Source organism: Ictalurus punctatus, chromosome 27 (assembly GCF_001660625.3).
Source record: "Ictalurus punctatus breed USDA103 chromosome 27, Coco_2.0, whole genome shotgun sequence".
Taxonomy (NCBI): domain Eukaryota; kingdom Metazoa; phylum Chordata; class Actinopteri; order Siluriformes; family Ictaluridae; genus Ictalurus; species Ictalurus punctatus.
This window is the reverse complement of record NC_030442.2, coordinates 12,294,512-12,311,446: the sequence shown is the minus strand read 5'-3', so window position 1 is coordinate 12,311,446 and position 16,935 is coordinate 12,294,512. Positions and strand designations below refer to the sequence as shown.

Genomic DNA, 16,935 nt, shown 5'->3' with positions numbered 1-16,935 from the left:
ATAAAAGTAGTTTATCCAACAATATGACTTAAATGAAGTCTCCCATAAAATATTGATCATGAATACACGCCCTCTCTCTTATTACTTCAAATAGCATTTTTTTTAAAAAAATTATTTTCCACATTTAAGCAATGTCCAGATTTCTGAAATAATTCCACCTCGAACACTGGAGATATGAGGGATGTCAGCAAGTAATGGATGCCCAAGTCACCCAAAAACATTTTGGTAACAGCAACAATCTTCTAATGGAGTAAAGGAAGCCTAACGACTAATAAAAGTCCGACATTACCGGTTTAAACCAAACACTTGGTCACGTGTCTGGGCCGAACGACTACATCTAGAGTGAGAGGAAAACTGTACACTATATTTGTGGCTGTTCCTTGAACCGTCTCAGCACGTTATATTATTAATGTTGATTTCATCAGAGACTTCAAGCCCGAGATCAATTCCTGCGAATTCAACTTCCTGTTAAACCCCTGTTATGTGTTCCATCTCTGTAAATACACAAGATCATCTGGAACACCTCCCCAACCATCCGGTTCCCAACCTGTTCCAAGCGCGCGTACACACACACACACACACACACACACACACACACACACACACACACACACACACACACACACACACACACACACACACACACACACACACACACACACACACACACACACACACACACACACACACACACACACACACACACACACACACACACACACACACACACACACACACACCTCAAATAGAACCGCAAAGTAAATTATAATCACACGATAAGACATTCTGAGAAAAATGGTGATGGCACAAATTAAACATGGCTTCAACACATTACATCACATGTTACAAATAATAAAAACAATAATAAATTAAAATTTAAATAAAAATCAGACCACTAATGACCAGGGCAAATCTGCACAACACTGAAATCCACACTCTGACCATGACTGACTAAATATGGACCTTTACGTTCATTTCAATTTATGAGATCAACCCAAATCAATCCTGCTGCGAGCTGTGTCGTTAACAAAACAGCCGGAGTAACTAACAATCAAAAATACAGTTTTATCCGGAGCGAGCCAAGTCAAGCTATAAAGGACACAGGATGTTAATAAGCCTGTTAGGGCCTTGACGAAACGTTTTACTCGGTTCAGTGCGAGGTCAGTGTAGGGAGTGCGGATTTACCCCAAGCCCTGGCCAAATGAAGGAGTAAGAGGGGTATACACACGGTGAGAGGCAGATTGGGAAGTCCACGTACCCCGATGATGGCATTCAGCTCGGTCATTGTCACTTGCTTAGCACGCTCAACAGCCTGCGCTACCTGCTGTTGGTGCTGCGGGAGAGGAAGGCAAAGAGAGGAGGGAAAAAAAAAATAATAAATGGATTAACATTTCGGCAAGGACGAGCTGAGCATCAGCATTTCTCCTCTACATCGTTCATAAAGAGGGATCTCGGGTATGGTTAAAGTCACCCACAATTTAAATAAACAAATAATGTGTTAATGGTCAAAACATGGCAAAGGAATCAGTTTAAGAAACGGTGACAGTGAGCACAAGTGTTATTACATCACAAAACAAAAGAGTCCATCAGCCTCAGCATTCAAACATGTTTCATTATTTCACTGCTTCAGCAAGAAAAGAAAAAATTCCTAAAGCAGTATTCTCCTTGTCAGATACTCTATAGACTCATATATGGCTGATTTTGTGAGTTTATTCAACACATGGACATACCACATTAAGCCATTTATTGTTAAATATAGAATGAATAAATAAATAAGTAAAATAAATAATACTACGATGGCCTACAATACAGGTTTAGGGTGACTTTAAGGATATAGGACTACTACAGTTAAGGAAGTGAAACATGCATTTACCTCTTGTGACAGAAAAGGCATGATTTGAGCAAGAATTGCATTGAGGCGCTTTGCAATCTCAGTCTGAAAGAAAAAAAGGGAAAAAAAAACATTACAAAAGAATTGATGAAACAGTTGTTAAAAATCATACCTCACTGTTTTACCTCCTAAAAGACAAAACTGTGAACATCTCAGCTGACTGGCAAGAAGTTAACCTCTATTGCATCATCAGCCACAATAACAGTCTCCACTGCAAGATTACATCAACCCAGTCCAAAACATGCACCAGGGCTAATGTGCTTCTCCAAAAGGCGTCAAACGTGGCTGGCTGGGCCTCGAGCCCTTCTGCCCATCTGGTTGGAGGAAGAGGGGGATCTCACACACATCTACGCGCACACACACACGCAAACACACAGAGCAAGAGAGCGAGATCGAGGGAAATGCACAGGAGCATCTGGCGTCGTCTCCACAGCTCTCCCTCATTACCTAGACAGATTATTTCATTAAGATGCTGAAATATGCTAATGCTGATTTGGGGCTGCGAGATAAATGACGGTAATGCTGAACAATTATCATTTCCCAATTCCCCTATATTCCACATGCACGGTCTGGCGTGAACCTCGTGGACACAAGGATGGAGGATTAAAGGAGGAAAAGGCACGAGAGAAGGGAGAGAAGATGGAAGGAGGGAGAGAAAAGGTGGCGCTTAGAGGGAGGGTGGGGGATGCGTGCGAGAGAGAGAGATATGAGTGTGTCAGAGGGCGGATGAAAAGCGACGCGGTGAACAAATTGATTATAGGACAGAGCAGATGGCCCAGCAGGTGAGGCAGGAGAGAAACCCTTTTCTTTCTCTCCCCGTCACATTCCGCTCATTTCTCGGCCCGTTTGCCCTGTGGGATTGTGGGAGGGTGCTGACCCTGTCCTGCTGCTCGAGGAGTCTCTATGGAGTCAGGAAGAAGGGAGTGGGGTGTGTGTCAGCCTGAGAGGTGCCCACTCAATCACACACAAAGTCTATCAAGCACAGCCTGTCTCACACACACACACACACACACACAAACACAAACACACAGCTCCATGGCACCTCATGAACACTGAGTGCCCCACACACACACACACACACACACACACACACACACACACACACCCCTCCACATCCCCCTTTTGAGCCTCAGTGCCTCCATTCCTGAGCCGCTCTCCCATGTTGCCCCAGCAACTGAGCTGGCCCTATCCCGCTCCAAGATCATTATGGAAATTGGAGCTCTGTTTGACCAGAGCAGGCAGCGAAATCATATTATGCACACAGTGGCGGGTCATTAAAACGGATTTTCAGCCTGTCCGTCAGATCAACTCAGCCAATTAATGCGGATAAACGGGTCGAGGGAAGGAGGGAGATGAGGGGAGCGACGGCTCTTCAATAAGGGGGTGTACGATCCAATAGGACAAGCTGGTAACACTAACAAGAGCTGATCCCCCCCCCCCATGATCTATAACACTGGATGACTTTCACACTCACACACACTTTGTATTGTGCACTAGCTAACGCATGGCTACGCATGCAACCCTAAATCTAAGGCACAAGCAGAGACGCATTCACATTAGGGTTTTCTCCTATTACAGATTCGCCTGCTTTAACAAGAGCACTTTTAATGGCACACTTACGAGAACAATCCGGCATTTGACTGATTCGCTCACAGATCTCCCCATGGCAACAAATTTTAAATAATTTCCTTGTACTGAGGGGGAAAATAAATAAATAAACAAACAATAATTCCTGGAATAGCAAGAGACATTTTTATACAAAATTCACTTATAACGGAAGCCTAATGGCAACTAATTAAGACTTATGTGAAAGTGTATTATTTTGTAGGTTACTTGTAAATTACTCTGTAAAATCTTTCAGACATGGGACTACTCCCCTCCCCATTTATTCTTTCCACTAAGGATGAATTTGTGGTTCTAGCTGTAGTCTTATTCTACATGGATAGCATGTGGGGGTTTTTTTTTGTTTGTTTTGTTCTTGTTTTTTAATATTAAACCGCAGTGGCCATGACTTGAATAAGACCGCAGAAGAACTCTGGCAAGAGGATGAAGACTGTTATTGTTACGCGTAGCAGTTAATGGTTGTTTTGCGTTACATAGTCACATTCAGTAGAACACTATGTTTGGAGTAAACAGGGTCCACAGGGACCACTGAAGTCGTTCTCGATGCCAATTGCTCACCCATGACAGATAGATTGAGATTAGGTTGAAAAATGTTGGACGAGCTCCTCAAATGTAACTACTTTCCATAAAATTTGCATCATATCAAGGCCATTGATGCAAATGAGAAAATAATCAGTCACACAAGCTGAAGGCATCACGCTGAAGTCATACTAAAGGCTGCAGAACAGCTAGAATATGCTTAACAGCTAGAAAAACCGAGACGGTAGGGTCGATTTCCTCCACCGTTTACTTTATTTACTTAATTTCCGTTTACTGCTACTGTACACAGCGAGATATCAACAGTCTTGTGAGGAAGCGGTAATAACTGTTCCCTCCTTGCGATTTTCATTCTGTGGTGCGTGAACGCGCGGAGGAAGAAAGGGCTTATGGGTAGGTGCCGAGTTCCTCATTCAGTGGCCATTTCCATCGAGGCGTGTTGAAAGCTTTTAGTGCCGCTCCGTCACGCGGTGCGATAAAAAATAGGGCTGTGAAAACAGAGCCCTTGAGCGCTGAGGAGGCTTTTTGCTCGGCTTCACAATTCCAGGTGCTCAGAGCTGTCTAGCACCCCGTGAAGAGCACTCTCCCTCACTCACTCATTCTCTCTCACACACACACACACACACACACACACACACACACACACACACACGGCCGTGTCAGGGCAAACAGGGAGCCATTTGCTTGTTGCTACTGGCGTTAGCCGAGTGGATGGAGACACTGATGAGGATTAAATATGGGCCACAACAACAAGGGACTGAAGCAACACCACTCAAATGAATCAATGCATGCACACAAACGTTTGATTTAAAAAAAAAAAAAAAAGACCCACCATGATTAACTAATTTTTAATAAGTATATTTAACACCTGTAAACAACTGTTATCCCACTCGCTCTCACACACACACAGAGAGAGAGAGAGAGAGAGAGAGAGAGAGAGAGAGAGAGAGAGAGAGAGAGAGAGAGAGAGAGAGAGAGAGAGAGAGAGAGAGAGAGAGAGAGAGAGAGCCCCACCCCCGCATCTCTAATCCCCTCTGGCCCGAGGCAGAAAGACCGTATTGAGCAGTGATGATGTGTGAGTGGGGAGGAGATCACTGCTCTTCTTAGGCCATTGTTAATGTGCAGCAAATCCTAAGCTCTAACAGTTTATTGACGTCTGTGTTTCCCTGAGCGCTCATCTCCTGGGAGCGAGGCCAAGGGTCACAACCCAACTGGCCCAACTGGGACAGGCAGAGAAACCAGCCAGATGCTGCTGAAACCGCACACGCACATCTCAACAGCATAAATAAAATAAATAAAATAAATAAATAAATAAATAAACACACACTATATTAAAGCAGAAAGGCCAGACTCATTTAAAACCTCATTACAATTTCAATCCACTGCAACATGCACAATATACCGAACTCTGTCCCGGCTCATTAACATACCGAAGGAGAACGTCCGTGTATTAAAACACGTCAGCAAAATCGCCGATTCTTTTGACTCGCTCCATAAAACTGATTTAAAATGAACCTGTTCAGGACCTAAACACTTATTTAATAAGCATTAACAATATTTCAGAGCGTGCACATGAATGCATGTGCGGAAACCGTGGCAATGTCAGAGGTATTGTTTACACACACGATTGTGTAACATTAGACAGCTAGTCAGAGATGAAACTTCCCGGTCGGCAGGTTTCCATGCCAACTAGTAAAACATTCATGCCAGCGAGGAACCTAGATTAAAGTTACAGTACAGCGAAAACATTTTCACCTTTTTAAAAATGCATTACTCAGCTTGATTTTAATATTTTTCTCAAGCTACCCAAAACACACCTAAAAATCAGCCATCCTCTCACCGAAATATAGAATTTGAAACTTACGCTCCTGAAACACAGCAAAAAATAAAAATAATAAAATTCTAAATGACAGTGTGCACATGCACAATTTCCGTTTAAGGTCTATATTCGGGTTGTATTCATTCATATTCCGCATACGAGGTTTATATGCGTACAGGCATCGGAATATTCCTGTATACATGGCTGGTGTAAGTCTGCCCGAGTTACCTAGCCTATAGCTAAGCATCTGTTAGCACCCACAGTTCCTAGCGGACTGAGCATGCGCATACATCTCCGCTCAGTGGATTTTCTGAATATGGCGTTTACATGCAACAAATTTCCGATTAAAACAGGCATATTCCAGGGGTGGGAATCCGAATAGTACGGTGGCCGAGAAATACAAAACAGAAACACACATATGAAAACAAAAACTAGAAACACACCGTGACAAATCCGAAAACACATTAACAAATCAGACAAACGGAAAAAGGTAGGTATATTTTGCGAATGGATTGCTTACCGCTGGCTGGCTGGACAACAGAACTGTCAATCAAGATATACAGGAAGTACAGCAAGCTGCGGCGCTGTGCAATTCGTGTGTGCATGTGTTATGTTTTGTTCATACTGCGGTTAAAATAAACATTTAACAAATATACGACGCGTCCTCTGATCTGTCCCTTCTTGCAGCAGCCGCATAACATCACGTTCTACACGCAACGTTCTACACGTAACGTTCTACACGTGTTTCTGCTGTTTCCCCTGGTCCACGCAGCTCTGCTCTCATAGCACTCCTTACGCCATTGAACAGGGAGTCATTTTTTCCTCTAAACAGACCTGCATCCTTTAGGTGTGTTTTTAGGGAGTGCCAGCTAATCTTTATATCATGGTATGTTAACAGCATATCCGAAATCACTTCATATGAACGTCCTTCCACTCGCTCATTTCTTGCTAATATAAAACTTTTATTCCAAAATGTAAAAAAAAAAAAAGTTTCCCTACGGACAAAGATGGTTTGGAGTAAACACAGGAGTCCACTAACGCACAAAAAACAAAGATGCTTACTTCCTGTATATTTTGATCCACAGATGTTTCGTCCAATCAGCGGTAAGTAATCCATTCTCAAAAGATACCTTATTTTCCATTTTGTCCGACTTTGTTTTCGGATTTGTCGCTGTGTTTAGAATTTGTTTTCATGTTTGCGTTCTGTTTCGGACTTCTCAGCCACTGTAGAGCAGTCTTAATCTGAATCGGGAAATCAGACTGCGGCATTTACATGACTCCACAATAATCAAAATGTTGCCATTGAATTGAATACTGAACACTGATGTGCATGTAAACATAGTCCACGAGTTCCTAATTACTAATATATACAGAACACACACACACACACACACACACACACACACACACACACACACACACACACACACACACACACACACACACACACACACACACACACACACACACACACCACCCAACAACAGTTTACCTGAGACTCAGCCACAGAGATAGAATGGATCCAATAGGTGCATAAAGGAAATGAATACGATTCACTGGGCCAACAGGGTTTAGAAAAAGTATGTTGCGACAAACTTAAAGTGGCTGGCCAAGACCCGAATAGTAGTACTGTAATTGTCATTGAGATTGCCTAAATATCTAACAAAGCGTTAAATACACTGCTGACAGACTGGTAATTATGTATTTATTTACTCAAGGCCTAAAACTTTGTCATTTAAGCCAAGATGAATCCTTAACAGCTGCAGTCACTGTGCAGAGAGAACCATCTTTCATTCTAAATATCCTCCAACATATTGCAGCTGTACTTTAACACCAGTTCAGTACACTGTTGAAGCTCCACTAGTCCGAGAGTACATTTATACCACATCTCTGCACCACACCGTTTCCAAATCAGAGCTAGAAATAAGTGCACTTTCAATTAGGTAATAAACAAAAGCAAAAAAAACAAGTGAATGCGGTCCCCTTGTTCTCCCTCTGGAGTGCTCACTTCAGGGTGTATACCCATTTCCTCCAACGCAACACTCTGTGCCACCCGCAAGAACCAGCCACTTCCTCCAGTCCGCAAGCCGGTCGGCTGAGGAGCGTCTGCTTTACGTCCAATAGCTCGTAGTTGGTCTGTGCATTGCATACATAAACCTATGGTGCAACCAACACGTGTGCGTGCGTGCGTGCGCGCGCACACACACACACACACACACACACACACACACAGGCCTGAAAGAAGACTGCCACATTCTGAGACCGTTTGCTTTGGCTCTCGGACAAGTTGAGCATCATCACCTTGGCAAACAACTCCTGGAAACTTCAATAAATTATTTATTTGAACAAGCTCTCTCTTTCTCTCTCCCCTTCACTTCTCTTTACCTCTCTCTACACTGATAGAGAGTCGCTTAAGGAAGCAGATGTTCTTTCTGAGCTCCTTAAATGATAAGCAAAAACTTCTGCTCAAACTAGAAAACTTTTTTTTTTTTTTTTTTTAAAACAGACAACAGCTCTGGACCAATCACATTCATTAGACAAGTTATTAGAGGGTGCCATGGTACCCAGAGCTCCAGAACCCATGTGCTAAGATATCCAGCTAGCTACTGATAAAAATAAATAAATTAAAAAAAGACTGGCTGTTGTGCTGTATTATGAAAAGGTTTGGCTGCTGTTAAATAGGCTGCTGAACTAGCTGTGAGCTAGCAAGAACCAGCCATTTAATATGGAAGGAAAACAAAGGGGGACAGGCATATTCATAGATCCAGGCATTTTTAATAAGGGTAAAGGTCATTACCAAGCGCCATTTTAGCAGTTTCCTGAACATTAAAAACAAACAATTTGTCATTCTACACTGCTTTCCATGATTTAAATTACAAGTTAGGGGTATTTTAAGGATGGTTAGTGGGAACAAAAACAGGAAAACAGACGAAGAGAGCGAGGAGGCTTTGTGGCAAGAAGCAGCAGGGTGCCGCTGTAACGAGGCAGCTCAATGAGGCACGATAATTAAAGTTTCTTACTGACACTCAGACCAATACAATCCTCCTTAATGATGCCCTGCTACTCGCTCGGCCATTTTACCTAGCCCGAGGCTATAACGAATAGCCAGACCAGACTGAAAAGCCCATCCGCATGCTCGCAAATCAAACTTAACAGAACATGCAGATCCATTTTCTGCTTGAATTTTAGTTTCATGAACACACTAGAAGAGCCGCACAGCCACACCTCATCCACACCTGTGCACATAACGTGTTGGTCTACTCACTCTGGACTTTATTGATATAATGGGAGCTCGCAAACAGGCCAGTCGATTAAGCTGTTTACTTTCAGCCCCCCCCACCCCGGTTTGGACAGAGGAGCTTAGCGTACCTGTTCATGCCATCTCACTCACACACACACACACACACACACACACACACACACACACCATGACTGATGACTAGTCGTTGCTGTTCTAAATCTTTACCTGAGAAAATTAACCTTGTGCAGTCTTGGATTGAGAGTGATAAAGCCCCTAACAACTGAGCCTCTACGCCTCATTATTCAGCAGCGCGGGTGAGAGAAAGAGAATCGTCCCATAGGATTTCCTCATATATTTAATCCAGGTGAACTGTAATGCAGATCCTGATATCCAACACTTAGGCACTCAGTCTGAATAATCCCTCTAGTTTACTCGAAACCGCAGTCTTCTTTCTGCAGCTCTTTCTCCTTTTCATGCCAGAACACAGATCCTTCACCATCACATAAAAGCATGTGCGACACACAATACGCCCCTCAGTGAGTCAGGCTAAATACAGAAGCCTGCGATACTTCATATATAAAGTGGGAGAGATGCACACGTTTTGATTCACCTCATTCAGTCTTTCTGGTCTGTGTTACTTTCTTCATCATAAAGCTGAAGAATAATCGCGGTTGATGTTCCCCCCCCCTATAGAGCATTATGAATTTGGTGAGGCAGCAAACACAGACTAAATCATGGTACTGAAATATCATAATGGATATTTATGATGGATTACTTCAACATTTAAAATATTTTGTAAACAATTAGCACCATAGCATTCTTCAGACCACTCACTCAGTTAGCAGAATAGCCTTTGTTACTTACTAACTCACAAATTAAGCACCATATCGTGTGCCTGAATTAGCACCATAGCGTTTTTCCTTTTACCTCAAGTCTCTCAGTTAGCTCCACAGCCTTTTTACCTCAAGTCTCTCAGTTAGCTCCACAGCCTTTTTACCTCAAGTCTCTCAGTTAGCTCCATAGCCTTTTTACCTCAAGTCTCTCAGTTGGCTCCATAGCCTTTTTACCTCAAGTCTCAGTTAGCTCCATAGCCTTTTTACCTCAAGTCTCAGTTAGCTCCATAGCCTTTTTACCTCAAGTCTCAGTTAGCTCCATAGCCTTTTTACCTCAAGTCTCAGTTAGCTCCATAGCCTTTTTACCTCAAGTCTCTCAGATAAAAGAATGGTACTCTCAGCTTGCATAGGTAGCACCTCAGCCTACACTAAATGTTAAACAATCCCAAAATCTGAATAAAAAAAATAAAAATCTGAAAATAGGGAAACAGATTTCATGGGAGCTTAGCTTCATAGTGTGCAAAACAGTAAAATAAATTTAGCGACTACTCACTCGTTCGTGACCTGCTTCCTTTTTTTAAACACACACATGGCGCATTTTAAACGCTGCTGAAAAAATAAGTCACGCTTAACCCTAAGCCGTGGAAGTCTCTCCAAAGTAACACTTCACTTTTATCACCCAACACGCCTTCTTACACAAAGTGTTTATCTATTACCGGTAATTCTTCACATGCGCCACATAATTAACCTACCTCCTAAACCTCAACTTCAGTCAGCACACAAACACTGCGGCGCTCAACTGCAGTTACACAACAAGCATTAATTATGTGTGATGAATGAAATTGAAAAGAGAGCTTGTGGTTGGGATGGGTCACATACCTGTTTGTGCATTTCAATGTTGAGTCCATAGGACATCTCATAATACTGTAAGACAAGAAATGGATAAGATTAAGGAAACAAAACACGTCCCCCACACACACACACCTTATCTAAATCTAATAATTGAGACAGAAATGCAAAGAGGATCTGGAAAATAAAAGACACAAATACTTTAGCAATGCATCATGCAACACCCAAGGTTGTTGCTTTATTACACTTATGTATTGACAGCCTTAAGGAATAATGGCGGGGGGAAAAGAAAAAAAAAAAAAAAAAAAAAAAAGTGCTTCCTTTTATTGCCAACAGATGAATCATTGTGGCGTGTACACACACATTATTTGGAATAATTAAGCGGATGATCACAACATGAGAGTTATTGCCCAACATTTTCAAAACGATAAGACAGGCTAGACAGTAAAATGGAAGCAGTACTTTCTTTTAAACAAAGATATAATGCATTGCTAATACATCAGCCATCCACTACTAGTCAACCAGGAAGTAGAAAAATATGAAGAGACTCCAACTGCTAATTGTTCACGAAAGCCATCAAGAGCATCCTAAACACTCCTGAACTTGTTTGCATTTCAAACAGTGTCATTTGTGTACCTTTAGTGTGTTTGCACTGAGGAACACCGTGATGTGTAGTGCGCAATTCATTTGCAGATGATGCACTAAGACCAACAAAAACCTGAGGTGTCGAATTTGAATTTTAACTCCATTAATATCCTACAAATGTCAGGCACTACAGACATTTATAGTACACAATACAGTGCGCCGTTGCAAACACAGCCGCAGGTCAGAACACGCAGTACTGTTTACTGTTCGGATACAGACGCTCAGTTTTGCTATGAGTCAGAGTTCACACACAAACTAAGGGTTTCTCAAGGAGTCACACTTTGTCCACACCTCCTCTCAAGGTGACCGCACTGCAATCTGATCTCGCCCCACGTGAGCCTTTCAATCTCATCTGTTCTAAAGTGCAGCTACTATAACCAATCAGCGGATGCTTTCCATCAGCCTGCTGCTATCTGAACCCGGATGAAATGTTCCGGAAGATTCAGAGATACACATCAGGTTAGATCTACCTCGTGCTACGCTTTTGAAACCTTTTTTTTTTTTGGCTTTGTTTTGCTCCCATCACATTTCCATTAACTCACTGGGTAGATGTTCTTAATCAAAGTGACACACAAATGAGGCCAGAACAGATGTTCAGCATAAACCTGAGCAGCTGATCGTTATTGGTTTTGCTCAAGGACTAAAGAATTTGACCTTGTGACCATCAGGTTACTTACACACGACCTCTTTGCCGCCACATGTAAAACGTATTAGTCATTAACTGTACGTGTGCTTTCTAAAAAGGAACACAAAAATGAACTGCATTTTAATTGTGACGTTTAGTCGATATTTGCCGCCCTCTATTAATCACACGGTCGACCGCAACACTCTGAACTTTAGCTAAAGTTGGCTAATTAGTGTGTTTTTATTGACTTGCATCGCAAGCTCCCAATTCAAAACACTTTAACTGTATTTGGTTTCACACTCTGGTGACAATAACTTCTGTATATATTCATCCTGAGTCTAAATGTGATTAAATTATCATTAAAAAAAATTAACTACTCTTACTGTGAAGGCTTTTTTTTCCCCCTACATTTGAAAGAATGCAAAGTGTTCAATAATAAAGTGCTCGTTTCTGTTCCTGAACACCTGGGATTAATAATGGGGCGTTCATAATTATTTTTTGAATTCATAATATTGTGACTTCATAATTATCATCATCACAGCGGCCCTATTCGGTGCCAAGCCTTTGAGAGATTGCGCTTGTATACACTGCATGCTAGATTAGTACGAGAGTGTATGCAACACCTGTCTAACATGCACTTAGATCTGTTCAAAAACAAACTCACTCATTAACATCAACCCTACACTGATTCACTCTCACAGGCTTATGACTAGATCCCTCCTCCCCTCCATTCGCACTTCTGTACAACAAAGATTATTATAGCCACTGACGTGTCGTAGAACACGCAATCCTCCGAGTTAGCAATATCTAATCTGTGGGACAGAAGGATGACCATCACCCCCAACTGCTAACATCAGCTGATCCTCTGAACGTCAGGAAAAAGCCCCCCCTACAGTCTGCTTCAGCTTGTTTATCTAGCACTGCCCTTTATCACATTCACCCTGCATTCCTACGAAAAATAATATTTAACAAAAGTACCGGTATGTCAAGTCAATCCTTGCATGGCCAAATAAGATAAGAGAGGCTGGTTAACACTGTCCAACACAGTGCCTGCTCTTACATCACCGACTGCAGGAACTGCTTTTCCTCTCGCCGCTCCCGAGTTTCCAGAAACACGAGAACCCAAACAAGGGTGAACGGTGAGCCATTAATAAATCGATCGATCAGGATGAAACAGCACTACAGGGTGGGTTTGAACGCATGTGTTAAGTGGAAAAATTTAAATACATTTTTAAAAAGACACGGTAATTGTCTATCTGTTTAAAAATCCTTGCACTTTTTTTTCTTTTTTTAAATACAAATCTCCAGCAGAAGCAGTCTCGAAATAAAAAGGTATACATTTCGTCGTCGCTGGGGCGGTACCATCAAGTGTACATGTTTTGTAACTTGTTTACTCGGGAAAGCGGCTGCAGTGTACCTTTAATGAGGTTTTACAGTCCAGTAATGCACCTTCAATTATTTTCCCCCCAAAAGAGTAAGATATACATACAAAAAATATAAAAAACCATGTTTGATGGTACCGCCCTAACAACAACAACAACAACAACAAAAAAGTACAGTTTGTTACGTTCTTTTCCGAAAGCAGGTCTGTCCCTTTCTTAATACGGTTTTAAATACCGTTTGCACGTGTTAAACATTTGAGATGCCACCAGCATTTCACCTGATCCAGTCAAACCACAAGTACACAACCTAACTTCTACTGTAAACGACTGGAAATGAAACTTTGCTAGACGACACACTGGTCTGTATGGCGCACCGTGTATGATGGGAAATTACAGACAGGCAGAAACAAACTCACAATCTGACCTGCTGTGTTTGCAATTCAGAAAAGGAAGAATTACGTGAATTACACCCCATCCCAAACACTGACCTATTCCATTTTCACAATACACACACACACACCTCTAATCACAGCAATCTCCCCATACACTATCAGTCTGGTAAAAAAGGGCTGGTAAAGCATGCATATCTGAAGTGTTGTGATGTTGTGATGTGATGTTGTGGAGTACACGCTGATAAAAGAAGCACATCTGGCTCTCACCATGACATAGTGACGCTGCATCTCCGTCTTCTCGTTGGCCAGTTTGTCGTACTCCACCTTCAGGCTAAAGCAAAGCGGAGAAAAAGAACAAGCACTTTGACGCAGGAGACGTGAAGAGTGTAGCGTGCATCTCTGATTATCGTTAACCCATACGCAGTGCATTTATTATCTCTATAAGCGTGCGACGATTTATGATGATCGGCGTTTACCTGTGATACTGGGCTTGCAGGAACTGAAACTCGTCTTTGATCCGGTCACACGATTCCGCCACCGTGAATTTGAACCCGGGTTGCCCAGGCTGATGAGGCGCCTGCGAACACCAAAGATCATTTTCGCTCACGCAATCTGTCACAAAGTCAAGCGACACTTCCAGGCTGCACCCTGCCACCATTACCAAAACAATCACACCAATCTTTGCTATTAGGCTCCTGTGCACAGGCTGCGTTTCAGACACACACACACACAGAGTAATGTGACTCATGGAAATAACCGCCGCTGGTGTCAATAACACATTTCATGCTTCCTGATTCTCAGGGAAATTATATTTCATCTGCGGGCTGAGCCGTGGTCTGTCAGAGCCACCCATGCGTTCCCTGGGAGCTCGGCCCGCTGGTCGTTTTCGTGCTGGCGGGAATAGCTGCCATCACTCAACAGCGTTCTCTGTCACACAGACGGGTCACTGCGTCTAAACAGCCTCGGAGAAAAACTGTAACCTGATTTCCACCCCCCTCCCTCTCCCTCTCTTTCTCTCTCTCTCTCTCTCCCCTTCACACCCTCCCTCCTTCCCTGCCTGGTCTCTTGTCTCAGATCCTCACCAGCCCGACACAGAGACACCGTAACCTCTCATTGTGTGATCTCAAACTGCACCGGGGTGCTAGAGTTGTTTTGTTTTCTTTCCTTTTTAGCACATAATCAGGCAATTGGGGTGCACTCGGGCGCAAACAAGAAGGCCCCGTTTGTTTATTCTGGCTGTGAAGAACAGATATAAAGAGGCACTTTGTGCTCAAGGGAGCCTTACACGACCAAGTGCACATCACTGAATGGTGGAAAGGGTGATCAGAAGGAAAAGAGGAGTCATTTTAGAGCCATTACTTACCGGATGCCGGCCCTGTGGATACATCTTGCGTGTATCCCTGTGGGATCTGGGGGGATATGGAGCCTTGGGCAGATCTGAGCAGGTGGACAAGATCCCCCTCGGTACCAGAGGTGTCCTTCCACCCAGTCCTGCTCTCTGGGCGACTTGAAGAGAACAGACAGTCGAAGAGAAAAGAGAACACAGTGTTGGCAGGATTGCAGCAGTGTTAATGTATGGTTTAATTAGTCTGAACTGGTGAATGATGGGAAGGAAGCTCCGAGCTTAGGATCTCTAACAAGATCTACGATCTCTTCTGCTGGGGGAATTGTTGTTGTTTTTTTTTGTTTGTTTTTTGGTGTTGGTTACTCGGTTTGTTTTCACTCTCACAGCCTTCAGAAAATGTAGCAACACATTACTGTTCATACTGCACCCCAATGTCACACGAATCAAATCACTGATTTACAAGCGATCTCTAATGAAAGCTGTTTATCTCCAGATGCAGGCTGTAAAACAGGAGCGATAATAAAAGGGGGAATGGAGTCTATAGGTGTAACGACGCTGGAACTGACAGCTCTGAACTCGCTACCAAGAAAAGAAAAAAAGAAAGAAAGAAAACAGCAATCCTCCTATTATATCCGTTATACCTTTTGTCTCCAGTAAATCCAAGATCCCGGCAGTGAGGAACACGTCCACACCGTGCACACTCCGCGACCTGACTCTGTGTTAGAGGAAACGACACTCACTCACTCACTCACTCTCTCTCTCTCTTTCTTTCTTTCTCTCTCTTTATCTCCCTCACTCTCTCAAGGCTGCAACGCCTTTCCCGACGCGCGCGCCGCTCCAACCGTCGAAGAAGGTTCGTTCAAACTGTCGAGTTTCTTCTCGCGCTCTGACAAACAACAACAAAAAAATTTCATCCCGATCCCAACCGTCGCTCAAAAACAGCCGAAGTCCAAATCCGACATTCGGGGTATATTTAAACAGGTTTTCGACGAAACAAATAGGAAAACAAAACCAAAAAAAGAAAGTTAGTTCACACCGGAACGCGCCGCTGGTCCTGCTCTATAGCTCTCGCCCCGGTTCCACTCCGCACCACTCTCCGTACCACACACACACAGACTGCCCACTGACACAACGATTCAACTGCCGCGAGAAAGACGCGCCACAGCCAATCAGATCTCAGCAAGGAGTTTATCTACACGCACCAATCAGAGCGCGGAGTCCCCACGTGGGCCACGCCGCCGCCTTGTGCACTGATTGGACTGTAAACATCTGACCTCATGTTCGCCATCTTGGATCTAAACGTGCTTCTTCTTCTTTCTCCCCCCCCCCTTTATATATATATATATATATATATATATATATATATATATATATATATATATATATATATATATATATATATATATATATATATATATATATATTCCCTCCCCTCCCCCCTGCTCTCCTTCAGACAAACAGCTTACATGAGATACGATTGTTCGAAATCTTAACCACAGAAGCTGAAATCTCGGAAATGCGTATATGGTGCGTGAACAAATTCATTCGGATGGAGACATTAACGGCTCAAAAGACCGATCGATGCAACACAAAAGTGATCAGCCAAATCATACGCAGAGCAGGGTGTTTAAAAAGCACTCAGGCAAAGGTGAAGTAAATGGGCTTCCAGGCAGACGACTCTCTGGAATATAGTGTGTATTTATATACAGAGACAGATAAATACATATAGATATCGTGTACTTTAAATGTTGAA

The 16,935-nt window shown here is 42.9% G+C and overlaps 1 protein-coding gene across 9 annotated transcripts in view; it reads right to left on the bottom strand.

Annotated features, from left to right (window-relative positions):
* Positions 1-16,323, bottom strand: part of tle3b (TLE family member 3, transcriptional corepressor b) — a 32,462-nt gene extending 16,139 nt beyond the window's left edge. For 4 of the 9 annotated variants that reach the window (XM_017458801.3, XM_017458803.3, XM_017458805.3 and 1 more), the window contains exons 1-7: positions 15,824-16,323; positions 15,201-15,343; positions 14,314-14,414; positions 14,105-14,168; positions 10,824-10,868; positions 1,874-1,936; positions 1,229-1,333 (exon numbers count right to left, since the gene is read on the bottom strand). In XM_017458801.3, the coding sequence (XP_017314290.2) occupies positions 1,229-1,333; positions 1,874-1,936; positions 10,824-10,868; positions 14,105-14,168; positions 14,314-14,414; positions 15,201-15,224 (402 nt within the window). In that variant the 5' untranslated portion in view covers positions 15,225-15,343; positions 15,824-16,323. The remainder of the gene's footprint in view (positions 1-1,228; positions 1,334-1,873; positions 1,937-10,823; positions 10,869-14,104; positions 14,169-14,313; positions 14,415-15,200; positions 15,344-15,823) is intronic. The other 5 variants (XM_017458804.3, XM_017458806.3, XM_017458809.3 and 2 more) reach the window with 2 other exon arrangements.
* Between the last annotated feature and the right edge of the window lie 612 nt (positions 16,324-16,935).